Below are 17,686 nucleotides of genomic sequence, written 5' to 3' on the forward strand. Positions count from 1 at the left end.
GCAATGAGATCATTTGCCTTTTCTTGAGAATGTTTCTCCTCCGTAGAGAAGAGACTTTCAGATTTGTGTCAAGAGTTTAACTTCACAGGCAAGTATCAGGGCCATGCAGATGACTTTTGAACAACATGAATTTGAACTGCATGGGTCCATTTAGACATGGCTTTTTTTTTTTTTTTTCAACCAAACACTGATCAAAAACTGTACAGTATTTGCAGGATACAAAACCTGTGTAGATGGAGGGCCAACTTTTCATATATGCAGGTTCTGCAGGGCTGACTGCAGGAATTCAGTATGTAGGATTTTGGTATACATGGGAGTCCTGGAACCAATCCCCTGCATTACTGATGGGTAACTGTACTTTGAGTTTGTTATTTGATTAATGGACTCATTCTTGCATATTTTTCTTTTACTGCATTTATGTAATTTTAAAAATATGTATATAAGTGTTTCATTTTCTAAGTCTTAGCAGTTCCAAATGTTTTCAAGGTAATAGACTGTCATGATAAATTACATATAAGTATACTATATTCTTTCTATTTCCTTATTTTGTCACAAAGAAGGTACTGTATTTTCACTCAGCTCATGATTTCCATCTCTTCTCTGAAGGTCCATATTGGTTATCTTCCTAACAAGCAAGTCCTTGGCCTCAGCAAACTTGCGAGGTAAGTCTGACTGTGCAGTGAATAAGAATACAGGTTTATAGGACCTGCCCTTGTCTGCTAAGAATCTGTCTCATTAGGCTTTCTCTCTTTACCAGTATGGATCTAATTTGGAAGTCACATTGCAACTTAAAAGTTGCTAGTTGCAGAGGCACAGACTCAGAGGGCCTGAAACACAGATGCCCCTTCCTTCTCATCCCCTATTGCCGGCTCCCTCTTCCACTTCCCACCCTTTCTTCCACTGATACATACATCCTGGAAGTCTCAGCCCACCTCTTTTCTCTGCAGAGCCTTCTCTGACTGGAGAGGTCCTCAGCTTCCCTTTCAGTCCAGTCATATTCTTTAAGGGGCTTTAGCTAACAGTGAGGGGTTGGGGAGGAGATTGGGCAGGGTAGCTGTGGTGCCTTGCTGTCAGACTTGTTGTCAGGCCTAAGGGCTCTGCTATCCTTGTCAAGGGGAGTGCCCACCTTCTTTCCTTTCATGCAACACTGCTTTCAGACTTCCCTGTGGGATTCCGCAGCCTCAGCCCTGCCTTCCTCTGCCCTGGATGCCTCCAGGCATATCTCAGGGGTCCCGCAGGCCAGTCAATTCACGTTTAGGTTCTTTATTTCTGCAAACACAAGACTGTGCCTGTCTTGGCTTTGCTTGCTCTTGTTCTGATACAGTGTTCACTCTCCTTGCTCTCATTTCTTTCTTTCCTGCTACAGTCTTCTTTTCTGTTCTTTATCCTTAAAAAATTCCTTTACTGCCATTTTTATTTGGGTTTTAGGAGAGGAGATGTACATGCACGTTCATCTGTGTTTAACTGGAAGTCAACATAGGGGGTTTGTGTTCATATATCTCTGATAGGCCCCGGCCACCAATATTTTCTTTGTATAAAGTTAGCGAATTTTGGGTGATGGAGGAAATACTGGGAGGTGTGTGTAGAGAGAGAGAGTAAGTTGAGAACAAGATGAAGGGGTGGGGTAAAGTGCATCTATTATTCAAAAATAATCAAGCTAAATTTGAGGTTATATGACCATATCACAATGGAAATAAATGAGTCTTTGAGGTTATCTGACCATATCATAATGGAAATAAATGAGTCTCGGCTGGGCACCATCTTTTACGCCTATAATCCCAGCACTTTGGGTGGCTGAGGCAGGTGGATCACTTGAAGTCAGGAGTTTGAGACCAGCTTGGCCAACATGGTGAAACCCCATCTCTACTAAAAATACAAAAATCAGCAGAAATTGCAGTGAGCTGAGATCACGGCACTGCACTCCAGCCTGGGTGCTGGAGTGAGACCCTATCTCAAAAAAATAAAAAAGAAAAGAAAAGGAAGGCCGGGCGCGGTGGCTCAAGCCTGTAATCCCAGCACTTTGGGAGGCCGAGGTGGGTGGATCACAAGGTCAAGAGATCGAGACCATCCTGGTCAACATGGTGAAACCCCGTCTCTACTAAAAATACAAAAAATTAGCTGGGCATGGTGGCGCGTGCCTGTAATCCCAGCTACTCAGGAGGCTGAGGCAGGAGAATTGCCTGAACCCAGGAGGCGGAGGTTGCGGTGAGCCGAGATCGCGCCATTGCACTCCAGCCAGGGTAACAAGAGTGAAACTCCGTCTCAAAAAAAAAAAAAAAAAAAAAAAAAAAAAAAAAAAAGAAAAGGAATAAATGAGTTTCTGTGACCAGCTGACTGTGCTGTGGCTCTGATGTGTTCCTGTTTCTTTGCGAAGACCCTGGTATTTAACACGGTTGTGAAATGTTGGTCTTCATATTTCTCAGTTCTTTGTTGAAATCTGTAAAAACTACCCCAGCAATCTGACAGCTGCCCTCGACAGTTGTTCCTTTTACTTCGTTTTCACTTCCACTTTCTCATTCATTTCCTCTGGGAATCCATGAGAAAGATGGTAGAGGAGACAAATTTAACTTCCCCAGTTTCTGACCTCATTTCTGCTCAGCTATTTTGCTATTAGACAGGGCTGCTTGGCACCATGAAAGAATATTATATCATAGCTGTAATTGCTTCACTGGAATAAGGCTCTTAGCATAAATCCAGAAACATTCTGGCTGCTTGCATGTGATCTGTCCCTGGTGGCAGTGCCAAAAAGTTGCTGAGAAAAAGTGTATTGGTAGTGATTGGGAGTAATTAATCTTACTATACTTTTTATTAACAACACCCTTCCCAGTAACTTACTTTCAGCTAATAATGAATTAAGCCAATTTCATGTCAACTGTGAGTAAAAGTATCTTTACTAAAATTGATTATCCTAACTGTTTTATAATATACAGTCTAAATTAAATCAGCATGCTTACTGTGCAAACATAGCTGTAGGCCAGTCCCCTGGGACCCTCTCTTCCAGCAAGATTGCCAACCCTGTACCTTGCCCATATAGAAATTCCGGCACTCCTGACGCCTATAACAGACTGTCCATATGTGAAAGGTGTAGCGGATAGTTTTCATACTGTAAAAAAGCTTGGCAGATCACATTAGGCCTTGGTCTTAATGTAACAGCCTTTTCTGGAAGACCAGCTGTTGATCATGATTAACACTTTATGGGAAATGGACTCTAGAGTGATTCAGTGAGATCATACAATAAATGGCAACCTGGTGGTAGAAGGAAATAATATTAGTTATTTCCTTTCCAAGTGAGAGGAAAAGATCTCAAATAATTAAGCTTTTATGAAACAATACAAAGGAGTTGATTATTAGCATGGGGATTTGTCCCTTAAACTAATAGGATTAAAATTTAAGAATAAAATGGAACACTAAGCCAAAGAACCAAGTGGAAGTTGCTTTCAGATAGCAAAAAATTGGAATAAAGGGTCTATTAAACAGAAAAGAAGACTAAGATTTTATCCAACTGCTTATTCCTTATAAGAAGTAAGAATATTTAGGGAACGAAGAGGAATAAAAGCTAAATGTCTTAGCAAAACTTTGCTCATTTTAATCTTGTATGTGAAGTTTGTTATATGCTTGCCTTTAAATGAATGACCTTTCAGTGCCAGTAAAGTCAAATATCAAGCAGTAAAGCCCTAAGTAACAAGAAAATGCCAGGAGTGAGTTGATCTGGTTCAGCTCTACTAGAATTCTAGAATAAACTTAGTTTGAATAGAACTTTCTTTTGTTGCTGAAAAGCCATTAAACATGTATTCATTTTCTTCCCTTAGAAATAATTGAGTCTCAGCTGGGCACAGTGGCTCATGCATGTAATCCCAGCACTTGGGGAGGCCAAGGTGGGCAGATCACTTGAGGTCAGGAGTTTGAGACCAGTCTGGCCAACTCCGTGAAACCCCATCCCTACTAAAACTACAAAAATTAGTCCTGCCTGGTGTTGGGCACCTGTAATCCTAGCTACTTGGGAGGCTGAGTCAGGAGAATTGCTTGAACCTGGGAGATGGAGGTTGCAGTGAGCTGAGATTGCACCACTGCACTCCAGCCTGTGACAGGGCAAGACTGTCTCACACAGAAAAAAAAAAAAATTTGAGTTAGTATATGAATTCTTGAATTTTGACCTATTGGGTGAGCACCTACTGTGAAGGGAGACTGTGCCAGCTACTGTGGAGGCCAAAGAGAAGCAGAACATGGCAGCCACCCTCAAGGAGAGTGCATAGATCAAGACTGCAGGTGCCATGGAAATGCCTGCTTGTAGCTTCGGTTCTCATTCAGATGAGAACAATGGCTGTGACCCAGCAGGGTCTCCCCCATTTAGAATTAGCAGAATTCTAAATGGGGGAGAAGTTCCTCTAGGTATAGTTAATGCATGAGCAAAGACCAATGAGAAGGAAGGAACAAGGCCTGTTCCAGTGGATGGGAACCAGGTGGACTGATGGAGCTAAGAATTAGATGAGGGAGAAAGGTGAAGTGGGTATTAGATGACAGAGGGAGTAGTCTTTTTTTTTTTTCTTTTTCTTTTTTGATTATAAAAGCAACATACCACTTAAATACAAATGAGTGAATAAAGTGAAAACTTTTCTTTCCTATTTTCATTCCCCAGAGTTCGAACTGGAGATTTCTTTCACTGGAAAATATTTATGCAAACAAATATAAGATCATACCTTATATGCTATACTACAACTTGGTTTTTTTGAAATTTTATTTTTTGAGCTGGAGTCTCACTCTGTCACCCAGGCTGGAGTGCAGTGGCTCGATCTCAGCTCACTGCAACCTTTGCCTCCTGGGTTCAAATGATTTTCCTACTTCAGCCTCCACACAAGCTGGGATTACAGCCACCATGCCTGGCTAGTTTTTTTATTTTAGTAGAGACAGGGTTTTGCCATGTTGGCCATGCTGGCCTCAAATTCCTGGTCTCAAGGGATCCATCTGCCTCAGCCTCCCAAATTGCTGAGATTATAGGCATGAGTCTCTGTGCCCGGCCAGCTTTTTAAAAATTTTATTTTATTTTATTTTTGGAGACAGGGTCTTGCTCTGTTGCCCAGGCTGGAGTGCAGTGGCACTATCTGGGCTCACTGCAACCTCCACCTCCACGGTTCAAGTGTTTCTCCCTCCTCAGTCTCCCGAGTAGCTGGGATTACAGGCATATGCCACCATGCCTGGCTGAGTTTTGTATATTTAGTAGAGACAGAGTTTCACCAGGTTGGCCATGCTGGTCTTGAACTCTTGACCTCAGGTGATCTGCCCGCTGTGACCTCCCAAAGTGCTGGGATTACAGGTGTGAGGCACCGCACCCAGCCCCTGCCAGCTTTTTTAAAAGTTAAAATACCTTAAAGTTCCTTGGACATCTTTTAGTCCAAAAATTCCAAGTTTGTTTTCATAGCTACCTGATATTTCTTTGATTGGTTAATAAATTCATTTAACCAGTGTTTGCTGTAGATAAGTAGTTTGCAGTTTGAGACTTGCCAAAAAATAAAAAGGTGCCTTGGTGAACACATTTTAATATATTACCTTTGTGTGCTTTGAATCTGTCTGAAGTATAAATTGCTAGTATGGAACTTGATGGGTAAAGTTGAAATTTTATTATCATTGCTCTCCAAAGAGACCATGCCAGTTTATACTCTAATAAATAAATACATAGATAAGAGTGGTGTATGTTTCTCCACACTTTTGCCAACACCGATTTTCATCATTTTAAATCTTTGCCAAACTGATAAGTAAAAAATTATATCTATTTCAGTTTGCATTTCCTTAATAGAGCAAGGTTGAATTTATTCAGAAATGTCCTGTTCTTAGCTCCAGTGTTAATTTTTCCACTGAGTTGCTTGTCTTTTTATTCTTGGTTTGCACAGGCTCTGAATGCAAAAGTAGTCAGGTCAGTTGTTACAGACAATGCTTCCCAGATTGTCATCTGTCTTTTTATTTTGCTTCATAGTATTACATTTCCATAAAGAAGTTTATAACTTTTCTGTAGTTACAAACTTTTTTTGGCAGGGGGCGGGGAGGCGGGGTACTTGTATGGCCACATTATTACATTTAAATCTTTGCTCCATCTGGAATGTATTTTGGGATGAGGAATGAGGCAGAACCCCTCCACTGCTGTGTATGCTCACTGCCTGGCAGACGCAGCACCGCCACTTTCTTCCTGCCCTCCCTGCTGCCTTGCTTTGCTGGGCCTTTTTTATCTTCTTCCTGGAGGAAATGTTAAGCTCCAGCTTCCTCCTTGCCTCTCATCTCTAAGGGTTCTTCAGTCTGCCCTCATGAGCTGCTGGGATGTTCTTTCTAAAGTGTGGATTGAATCATGCTGCTCCTTTGGTAGCTCCCCACAGCTTTTCAGATAAAATTTAAATTCCTTATTTAGAAAAATTTAGAAAAACCCCAAAGAATAGAAATCACAAATCTAAAAGTTGAAAATCTTGTATCATAGGTTGCTGGTGAGTCTGATGTTTAGGAATGAGAGGATATGTAACTAAAAATGTGCTTTAAAAATCTTTCCATCTTGATGAATATGTTTTTTAGAAAGATGGCTAGAGAAGGGAATGGACCAAGAGTTTGAAAACTTGCATACATTCATAACCATTAGAAAAGGTCAGATTAATGTTTTGGAGGAAAGGGCCTGGACCCAGTCAGTTTTATAAGTATTCTTTCAAGCTTTCAAGTAACCACTAATTGTGCATGTGTATAAATAATTCAAAAGCATAGAAAAACCTGTGCAGTGTCAATTAATTTGATGAAACTCCCTATTACTGATGACAAAACCTGATAAGCCTAGCATTAAAAAAATGATAGATGAATCTCACTGATGAATGTAGTTGTAAGAATTCTAAAATGTCAGGCCAGTATAAAAGTACTGTTTTCAACATGGCCCAGGGATGTTTAGTCCAAGAATATAAGAATGATTTAGATTGCAATTGACAACTACCGATGCTGAGTTTGATGAATTAGATTGTAATAATATCCCCCTTGGCACAGCATATCAAGATATAATGCGTAGGTACATTTTACACTTTGGGTGAAGCATGAGACAATTCCAGTGAGAATCCACTGGAATTAACACTAAAACCAAAGTCTGGGTTCTGTCCTCCCTATTCCCATTCCAAATCAAGGAAGATACTTACGTATTAGCATTATTCTACGAAGAGCAGGAAAAAGAAAAAAGAATTCATAGACACAGTCGTAAAGTTTGGGGTCAGAGTCAGAACTACCTATGTGGCCTTCAAAAAATCAAATGCAGTAATTTAGTTACAAACGACCCCATAAGGCTGGGTGCAGTGGCTAATGCCTATAGTTCCAGCACTTTGGGAGCCAAGGTGGGTGGATCATCTGAGATCAGGAGTTCGAGACCAGCCTGACCAGCTTGGGGAAAACCCTCTCTACTAAAAATACAAAACTTAGCTGGGCGTGATGGCACATGCCTGTAGTCCCAGCTACTTGGGAGGCTGAGGCAGGAAAATCACTTGAACCTGGGAGGCAGAGGTTGCAGTGAGCTGAAATTGTGCTACTGCACTCCAGTCTGGGCAACAAGAGCAAAAACTGTCAATCAATTGATCGATCAATCAGTCTATCCCATAGAGGTCACCTTGCAAGCAGCAGAAACAAGTGCGTGTTCTCTGATGCACTTTTATCCAGGCTTCAAAGGATACTCAAAGATGAAGTTCCAAGGAGCATAAATAAGCCACCATGAGTCAAGTCAGAGGAACATAATTGGAAGAGGGCAGATACTACAGTTAGCAGATAGAGGATATAAAACAAGTACATTAAGTCCTCACTTTATGTCATCAATGGGTTCTTGGAGACTGCAAGTTGAAGTGAAATGACTTTAGGCAAAGTGGGATAGCAGTCATGGAATGGTATTTCATTCAATGTCATTTCATTATGATTGAGAAAAATTCCTAGCTGGGACCCACTGTCTGTGTGGAGTTTGCATGTTTTCTCCCACATCTGCAGGTTTTCTCCAGGTGCTCCAGACGTTAGGTGATTTGGGGCATCTATATGGTCCCAGTCTGAGTGAGTGTGGGTGGATGTATGTGCCCTGTGATGGGGTGGTGTCCTGTCCAGGGTCAGTTCCTGCCTTGTACCCTGAACTGCTGGGAAAAGCTTCAGCCACTTGGGACCCTGAACTGGAATAATTGGGGAAATCAATATCTTCTTTCAGTTAATCTTACTTTAATGTGTGTATTGCTCAGATTTATTTCAGTGTTTAATATTGGAAGTGTTTTGGTGTTACTTAGAAGTTTGTTGATGTTTTTGTGACCAGAAATAATGCTGTAGGAGCTTAACTCATACTATTATATCAGTTAGCCTAGGGTAAAATTGGTTTCGTTGTCAGTTTTTTGGGTTTTTTTTGAGACAAAGTCTCACTCTGTCGCCCATGCTTTAGTGTACTGGTGCGATCTTGGCTCACTGCAACCTCTGCCTCCCAGGTTCAAGTGATTTTCCTGCCTCAGCCTCCCAAGTAGCTGGGACTACAGGCACATACCACCACACTCAGCTAATTTTTTGTATTTTTAGTAAAGATGGGGTTTCACCATGTTAGCCAGTATGGTATCGATCTCCTGACCTCGTGATCCCCTCGCTTCGGCCTCCTGTGTTGGGATTACAGGCTTGAGTCCTTGTGCCCGGCTGTTACCATTGTTTTAGTAAAGTCACAGATTCCAAGAACCTGTCAACTTTAAGCAAGGACTTACTATATATTAAAAAATAGGTCAGGCACGGTGGCTCACGCCTATAATCTCAGCATTTTGGGAGGCCAAGACAGGCAGATCACCTGAGATCAGTAGTTTGAGACAGTCTGGCCAACATGATGAAACTCCATCTCTGTTAAAAATATAATAATTAGCTCGGCATGGTGGTGGGCACCTGTAATCCCAGCTACTTTGGAGGCTGAGTCAGGAGAATTGCTTGAACCCGGGAGGCAGCGGTTGCAGTGAGGTGAGATTGTGCCACTGCACTCCAGCCTGGGTGACAAGAGTGAAACTTTGTCTCAGGAGAAAAAAAAAATGACTTAACTATGCATATAAAAAATTTGACAAAGGAGGCCAGGCACAGTGGCTTACGCCTGTAATCCCAACACTTTTGGAGTCCAAGATGGGTGGATCACAAGGTCAGAAGTTCAAGACCAACCTGGCCAACATGGTGAAACCCCGTCTCTACTAAAAATACAAAAATAGCTGGGTGTAGTGGTGGATGCCTGTAATCCCAGGTACTTAGGAGGCTGAGGCAGACAATTGCTTGAACCCAGGAGGTTGCAGTGAGTTGAGATCACACCACTGCACTCCAGCCTAGGTGATAGAGTGAGACCCAGTCTCAAAAAAAAAAAAAAGAAAAAGAAAAAAGAAAAAAAAATTGACAAAGGAATAAGAAATTTGTAGAATTAGCCAGGCAGATTGGGAAGAGGGTGAAATACAACTTTTAGAAATTACAAAATGAAACTAAAGTCCAATATACTCATTAAATAGATTAGGCATAGATAAAATGCAGTGAATGGGAAGAAAGGTCTGAAGAAATTGTGCTGAATACAACACAAAGACAGGTGGAAAATATGAATGAAAATTTAAGAAACATGGAAGACTGGTAGGGTACAAAATTTCAGTGTGCTAGATGCAGTGTTAGATAAGCTAATGGCTAAAGTTTCCATAACATGTGCAAAATATCAGTCTTCAGAAAGCCTAATAAATTCCAAATAAATCAAACTAAATCCCCATGTGGATAAAACGTAGTAAGTTGCAGAGTATACTTATAAAATATAAGCTTATATAAAAGCAGCCACAGAAAAAGATATCGATTACCTACAAGGCAACAGCAATTACACTGAATTGGTTTGCCAACAACAGTACTGAAGGGTGGATAAATATCAGTGTCAAACCAGAATTCCTTTCTCAAAAAATACATCTCAACAAATTATCTTTCATGAATGACAGCAAAATAAAGATTTTTTTTTTTTTAATCTAGGGAAGCTACTTGAAATGCTGAAAAGATGTGTTAGGTTTCACATCTCCTTGCTTGAAAAAGAAAACTAATAAACTAGAGTTTAGAAATTGTAAGCTCTCAGAGCACAGGGAGCATGTTCACCACGTAATCACATAGTAGGCACTCGGCAAAAATCTGCATGAATGTTCCTCCTGGCATGAGAGTAGCTGTCTGCCAGAAGCAGGCAGGCACTGTGGGTGGTAGTGAAATCCTAGAGGAATTCCTGTTGAAGTGCGGGCAAAACATGGGTGCCCACCGTTACCATTGCTGTCAAGCATGGCACCTTTAGTTCTACTCCAGAAAAAGAAATGGTGAATTTGAGAAGGAAGACATTACCAACTTCAAAATCAGTGGCACTATATAAAACGAATCACCAGAGAAACTATCAGTAGTAACACATACAGAGATTTGACCTAGTAAGAAATATGACATACCTCCTATCTAGGAAATTAAAACCCATTTTCTTCTCAGATTTTGTTCAAAACACAAATAGAATATAGTTATTAATATATTCCTTTAATATTGTATGCCTACTGCTGGGGGTACGAAGGAGAGCCAGGATGGGTCCTGCCTTAAGCGAACTCTGGGCTGAGTGGTAAACAGGGTGGCGGACCTGTTACTGACTTTTTTGGCTATAATGGGTATAAAGGAGTAAGTCATCAGTTGTGAGAATCATAGTTGAGTAAACCGTCTGAAATGCCTCATAGGGAGGTATAAATTGAGTCTTTTTTTTTTTTTTTTGAGACGGAGTTTCGCTCTTGTTACCCAGGCTGGAGTGCAATGGCACAATCTCAGCTCACTGCAACCTGCACCTCCTGGGTTCAGGCAATTCTCCTGCCTCAGCCTCCTGAGTAGCTGGGATTACAGGCACGCACCACCATGCCCAGCTAATTTTTTTTGTATTTTTAGTAGAGACAGGGTTTCACCATGTTGACCAGGATGGTCTCGATCTCTTGACCTTGTGATCCACCCACCTCGGCCTCCCAAAGTGCTGGGATTACAGGCTTGAGCCACCGCGCCCGGCCTATAAATTGAGTCTTAATTCATGACCAAAAGTCCATGAATTAAAAGGTCCTCAGCATGAATAGTCATCTTCAAGTGGGTAAGTGACCTGGCCATCTTTACATTTCGTAAATAGAATTAAAGATGTTCCAAGGGGAAAATTCATCACTTGACAGACTGTGCCATGAGCTAAGATCAGGAGGCTTTTACTTCTTGGGGGTTAATCATATTAAGTGTTTATATAAACCTATCTTATCAAGAGTTGTCTGAAGAAGTCTAATCAGTTCTAATCTGATTACCCTAATAAGTTTAGTTGCTATAGTAGTTGACCATGGTGTGCTATTAATTAACAAATAGACTTTTTATTTTTAACTTGAATTTTAAGCTCTGATAAAACCATATGATTAATCAAAACACTTGAGACAGGATCTAAAATTGATGATTTGGCACTTTAAAATTTTGTTACTCATCTCTGTTTCTCCTAAGTGAACATCACACTTGGAGACTCATTAAATTCTCTTTCTGGGGACATCAGGAAGCACCACTCTGAAGTGGTTGGTGGTCTCCTGTATTAGTCAGTGTTTCTCAGAGGGACAGAACTAATAGGATATATACATATCCTATTATATGAGTTTATTAAGTATTAACTTACATCAGATGTCCCCAAACTTTTTACACAGGGGGCCAGTTCACTGTCCCTCAGACCATTGGAGGGCCGCCACATACTGTGCTCCTCTCACTGACCACCAATGAAAGAGGTGCCCCTTCCTGAAGTGCGGCGGGGGGCCAGATAAATGGCCTCAGGGGGCCGCATGCCGCCCGTGGGCCGTAGTTTGGGGATGCCTGACTTACACGATCTCACAGGGTCCCACGATAGACTCCCTGTAAGCTCGAAGAGCAAGGAAAGTTTCAAAACTAAAGAAATTCTACTTCTCTTAGACTCTTGGAACAGGGTTAACAAAGGGGCTGCATCTGATTATTGAGTTGTACTTAGAGCAGTGTTGAAAACCAACAGTTAAATAATTTAGTTCTTGTCCTGAATAAAATGACTTGGCTTTTAATTCATACAAGAGTGTCCATTGCAGCACTGCAATGAAAATTAGATCAAATTTCTGTATTTGCTACTTTGATAGTTTTTTCCATGATTAGTTATATAGGTAGGAGATGCCATTGATTTTAAAGTTGGTAATGTCTTTTTCTGGAGCAGAACTTCAGGTGCTGAGTTTCAAAACCGAAGAACTTGGAGTCTGATGTTTGAGAGCAGGAGGAAGCGTACAGCATGGGAGAAAGATGTAAGCTGGGAGGCTAGGCCAGTCTTGACTTTTCATGTATTTCTGCCTGCTTTATATTTGCTGACAGCTGATTAGATTGCACCCACTAGATTAAGGGTGGGTCTGCCTCCCCCAGCCCACTGGCTCAAATGTTAATCTCCTTTGACAGCACTCTCACAGACACACCTAGGATCAATACTTTGCATCCTTCAATCCAATCAAGTTGACACTCAGTATTAACCATCACATCTTCTTTAGACTACATCTCCCTGTGGTCCTTGTATCCTTCTGTTATCGTCCTATAAGCTTTATCCCCTCCTGCACCCCACTGTTGCTTCAACAGTGTCCTTTTTGTCCTATGAGGAAGCCTTATCAATTTTACTTCAAATGATTATGATTAACTGAAACAATTCTTTATTTTCTAGGATTGTGGAAATCTATAGTAGAAGACTACAAGGTAAGTTTTAAAAATCTTTGTTTACAGAAAACATTTTTTTCTTTTTGAGACAGAGTCTTGCCCTGCCACCCAGGCTGGAGTGCAGTGGTGCAATCTCGGCTCACTGCAGCGTCTGCCTCCTGGGTTCAAGCGATTCTCCTTCCTCCCACTCCCAAGTAGTTGAGATTACAAGCTTGCACCAGCACGCCTGGCTAATTTTTGTATTTTTAGGAGAGACAGGATTTCACCATGTTGGTCAGGTTGGTCTTGAACTTCTGACCTCAGGTGATCCGCCCACCTTGGCCTCCCAAAGTGCTGGGATTACAGGCATGAGCCACTGCGCCTGGTTACAAAAAATATTTTTCCTACACTAAAAGTATTTTTTGTTCTATTACAAATATTGTAAGTATGACTTATAAAACTACAAAACCGCATAGGAATATAAAATTTCAACCCTCCAGAAGAAATCACTGTTGTATTTGCACATTCCTTCACATTTTCATGCATATACCTACATTTTCCAATCAGTTTATTTGGATTATGATTAAACAAAAATGTGCTCATTTTATACATAATCGGCCTTTTTTTCCTGCTTTTTTTTGTTTAACAAATCTTAAACATTTTTACCATATCCATGTAACTATCGCACTCATTTTGGTGGCTGCTTAGAATTCTACTGTATATGCCATGTCTTGATGTAACCTGTACTCATTCTGATAGACATTGGGGGTTTCATCAGTTTTCAAGGAGATGCTGTGCCGCAGTGAACACTCTTGTATGAATTAAAAGCCAAGTCATTTTATTCAGGACAGGCACTATATTATTTATGTTAAATTGTTTGTTTTCAACACTGCTCTAAGTACAACTTAATAATCAGATGTAAGCCCCTTTGTTAACCCTGCTGCAAGCTGTTTATTTGCTGTACTACTTTACCTTGATGGAAGTGCCTGATAACCAGTACTGTGTTGGTCTTACTGCACAGGTATGAAATAGTTGTGATTCTAATTCCTTCCCCCAGTGATGCTGGAGGGCTTCAGGGGGTTCCGAAATCTCTTTAGTCCTATACCTCAGGTGAGGGAATTGAATCCAGGCCTCCCTGTGGCCCAGTCAACAGACAAAGCAGATTGGTAAAAGCTGGTGTGTCTTGGCTCTTAAATCTCACAGAAGTCTACTTTTTAAGATTTCAAATGTTCTAGAGACAGAAAAAGCTTCCAGCTGTTTGTGTCACACTCTCAAACTGACCTCCTTGTCACATCCACAGTTCAGGAGCGCCTTACGAAACAAATTGCTGTAGCAATCACAGAAGCCTTGCGGCCTGCTGGAGTCGGGGTAGTGGTTGAAGCCACGTAAGTCTGCATCTGCCTTTAGTAACATCATAATGGTGCACCAGAAATGATCTTGCAACTTAGTGCTGCTCATATTTTCTAGCACCAGGTGATGCCACGCAGCTGATATGTTAACTGTAGATTTTATCCCCGAGCCTAAAGCTGTTTTACTACTTTCATTTACTGTGTTGCTGTTGTAGGAACAGAGTTTGGGAGTATTTTTTTAAGGGTGGGGTGGGGTTTGTGGAGGCATAGGGTGTTAGAAGCACAGGTGTGGAGATTTGTACAGCCAATAGCCATTTTTAAAAATGTTAAAGACAGGATCTTGCTCTGTCACCCAGGCTGGAGTGCAGTGATATGACCTTGGCTCACTGAAACCTCTGCCCCCTGGGTTGAAGTGATTCTCCTGCCTCAGCCTCCCAAGTAGCTGGGATTACTGGCATGTGGCACTACACCTGGCTAATTTTGTATCTTTAATAGAGATGGGATTTCACCGTGTTGGCCAGGCTGGTCTCAAACTCCTAATCTCAAGTGATCTGCCTGCCTCAGCCTCCCCAGATACTGAGATTACAGGTGTGAACCACCGTGCCCAGCCCCAATAGCCATTTTTATATCTTCTCTTGATTTCTTCTTTAGCTCTCTGTTGCGCCAAGCCGAGTTTTTCTAATAGTTTGTTACACATTTAATAAATAGAGCCAAGAATTGGTATGAAGGGCAACTGAAGACACTTCAAGTTAGGATTAGTTAAGAGAATTGCAGCCATTGTGTGGACAAAGTTTTTATGCGTTTTGTGACATGTGTGAACTCTGCTCCATGTCTGGTATCTGATGTCACCAGGTTGGTCCCTGGTCATCACTCTCTGGATTCTGCCTGGCCATACCAGTGTGCTTGAGCATTTATCTGAACCCCTAGGCTAGCATAGTGCTGTCTTGGTCCTCAAAGCACAGCAAGTGAGAATTCTAACTTTCTTTTGACTTAGAAGTTAAATATCTCTGTAGACCTTTTATATTGTTTTCACCCCATAAGAAAATTCAATTTTTCCTCTTTTTGGATGCTTTAAGGCAGGCGTCCCCAAACTTTTTACGCAAGGGGCCAGTTCACTGTCCCTCAGACCATTGGAGGGCCGCCACATACTGTGCTCCTCTCACTGACCACCAATGAAAGAGGTAAAGTGCGGCGGGGGGCCGGATAAATGGCCTCAGGGGTCCTCATGCGGCCCGCGGGCCGGGCCGTGGTTTGGGGACGCCTGCTTAAGGATTCAACTACTGATAAGAATAAAAGTTGTAAGACAACTTCAGGAAAAGAAAGTTTAGGTTGCTGCAAAGGTACTTGCAGTTTTTGCCATTAATTACAATGGCAAGAACCACAGTTAATTTTGCATGAACCTAATAGACATAACATTTGTCCAAGAAGGGATATTTTGATATACTTGGTAACTGTGAACTGAGATTAATCTTTAGGCCTGCTTTTAAAAACCGAACCAGCAGCTGTCGACTCCTTTAAACAAGCTGTATTGCCTTGTTTTGTAGACACATGTGTATGGTAATGCGAGGTGTACAGAAAATGAACAGCAAAACTGTGACCAGCACGATGTTGGGGGTGTTCCGGGAGGATCCAAAGACTCGGGAAGAGTTCCTGACTCTCATTAGGAGCTGAGCTTCAGCATGTGTGTGTGGGTTGTCGATTGTACTGCCAGTAGCATTGTCTGTCTGTCTGGTCTTGTTTGTACATTCTATTTTCAATTGTTACAGATGTGAACTTTATTCCTTGTCACTAATTATATTTAAAATTATTTCTAGAAAGTCAAATAAAGGTAATAAAGGGTTGAGCCCTCTACTTTCTTCTTGCCACCTTTTTGTGGCAATATTAAAGTGAACTGCCAATATTGTAAGTATGTGCACAGAACCACTGCCAGATAATCAGGGGGACCTGGGAAGAGAGAAGCATTTGTGTATTTTGTTCAAATAGTATAGTAATTTGACTCATAGGCATAGGAGCATTGGGAATGGGAGGAAACTGTGCCCAGTATACTGTCTTTTCTTTCCTCCTCCAATAAAAATGCCGTAGTGCTGAAAGTGCTGAAATATTTATGTATAGTGTGCAATATTGTTCTGTGAATTCAAGTTCAACAGACTCCACTTTGGTCATGTTTATTAAACAACCAGTGACATTTAAAAATACATTTTTAGCAGGTGTAATGTTAGTTACCAAGGGAAAGTGGTGGAATGTCTATGTTTTTTATTTTACTGTGAGTTAAAAAGGCGCATTTCTACCTTCTATTGTTTTTAAACTCAACAACAGGGAATTAGTTCCTGGTATTGTTTACGAATATATTCTCATGTCAACATACAGGGATTTAGACATTTAACTCTCTGTGCCTTGATGAGAATGTCATTTAGAGTGTAGATACTTTTGCCTTTTTAAAAAAAAGCCATTATTTTTAAGACTTAGTATTCACACTGCAAATAACTAGTCATCTTCGTTTTAACTTTACAGGTTTATTGGGAGTTTACTTTGTATGTTCCATGTAGATGCCTCAAATTGTTTTTCTTTAAATCTTATAAGATATTTTTCTAAGTATTTTCAGAAATGTTTGAGGGTGCCCATCATTTTCAGGTCTGCAGAACCATAGCTTCCATGCACATGAAAGAACAGAGAATGAACTGATGGTAGAAGACATGAACTGTGTCCAGTGTTCTAACCAAAGCTTATCATTGGTATCTGTGAAAATGCACTGGAAGCTTCTGGTCCCAGTTTCCTTTTTGGTCTGCATGGGTCTCATCTTCATTCTAACTCCAAATAGGTGGTATAGGTATTTTAATTCTGGAAGCTGTTGCCTTATTAATGATTATCTTACAATTTCCTCCATTGGGGCAGTGTGGGCCAAATTACACAAAACCCCAACTCCTCCATAGAAACAAAATACAATTATTCTATGAAGTGTATTGTGTGGTTAACATAGTGCTCTTCAAATTCATCCCATTACCCTAAAAATAATTAACTTTGATGCTTCCTTTAACTTTAGTCCCATCTCTGCCACTTTGATACCATTTAGGTTTTGACGGGGCAAGATGGCAGAGGTGGTTTTTTTGTTTTTGTTTGTTTTCTCCATTCCTCTCTACTTCTGTTTCCCAGTTTTTTCTTTCTGGAGTTTAAGTACAGTGATGGTTGGCTTGAGTTCCTTTTGAAATCTAACCAGGTATAAACATTAGCCTGCTTATTATTTAGATATTTATAGGTAGAATTCTAAGCACTCAACGCATGTTTGGTATTTTAAAGTAAAAATGAGTGTGACTTGGAGGACCAAAGAAATTGTTAGCTATACATTTATCTTTATGAGTTCATTTGTATTCCTTTTTAATGACTATTTGTTCTAACAATTCCTAGAAGTGTTCTTATTAAGGTCTAATGTATCCACAGGCTGTTGTCTTGTTAGTAAATGCAAAGTAATGTCGTTGTCTGTTTTACTCTGGTCTCTAGTACTTCAAAATTACCTTTTCATATCCATGATCTTGAGTCCATTTGGGGGATTTTTAAGAATTTGATGTATTTAAATACACTGTTCAAAAATTAAATTGTTTAATTTTATGTATGTGTATGTATGTTCCTGAAGTTGGTCGTATTTAAATTATTAAACTGTTGTAACTTTG

General features: G+C 40.7%; 1 protein-coding gene and 1 pseudogene across 3 annotated transcripts in view; one reads left to right on the forward strand and one right to left on the reverse strand.

Moving 5' to 3' along the window:
* The window catches only part of GCH1 (GTP cyclohydrolase 1), a 53,130-nt gene extending 35,444 nt beyond the window's left edge, over positions 1–17,686 (forward strand). For 2 of the 3 annotated variants that reach the window (XM_074393921.1, XM_074393922.1), the window contains 4 exons: positions 607–662; positions 12,701–12,732; positions 13,973–14,057; positions 15,566–15,785. In XM_074393921.1, coding sequence (XP_074250022.1) covers positions 607–662; positions 12,701–12,732; positions 13,973–14,057; positions 15,566–15,692 — 300 coding nt within the window. In that variant the 3' untranslated portion in view covers positions 15,693–15,785. Of the gene's footprint in view, positions 1–606; positions 663–12,700; positions 12,733–13,972; positions 14,058–15,565 lie in introns of all 3 variants that reach the window. The other variant, XM_003930511.4, reaches the window with a different exon arrangement.
* LOC120364186 (U6atac minor spliceosomal RNA) lies at positions 1,037–1,148 on the reverse strand (annotated as a pseudogene).

This window comes from Saimiri boliviensis, chromosome 2 (assembly GCF_048565385.1).
Source record: "Saimiri boliviensis isolate mSaiBol1 chromosome 2, mSaiBol1.pri, whole genome shotgun sequence".
Classification (NCBI taxonomy): domain Eukaryota; kingdom Metazoa; phylum Chordata; class Mammalia; order Primates; family Cebidae; genus Saimiri; species Saimiri boliviensis.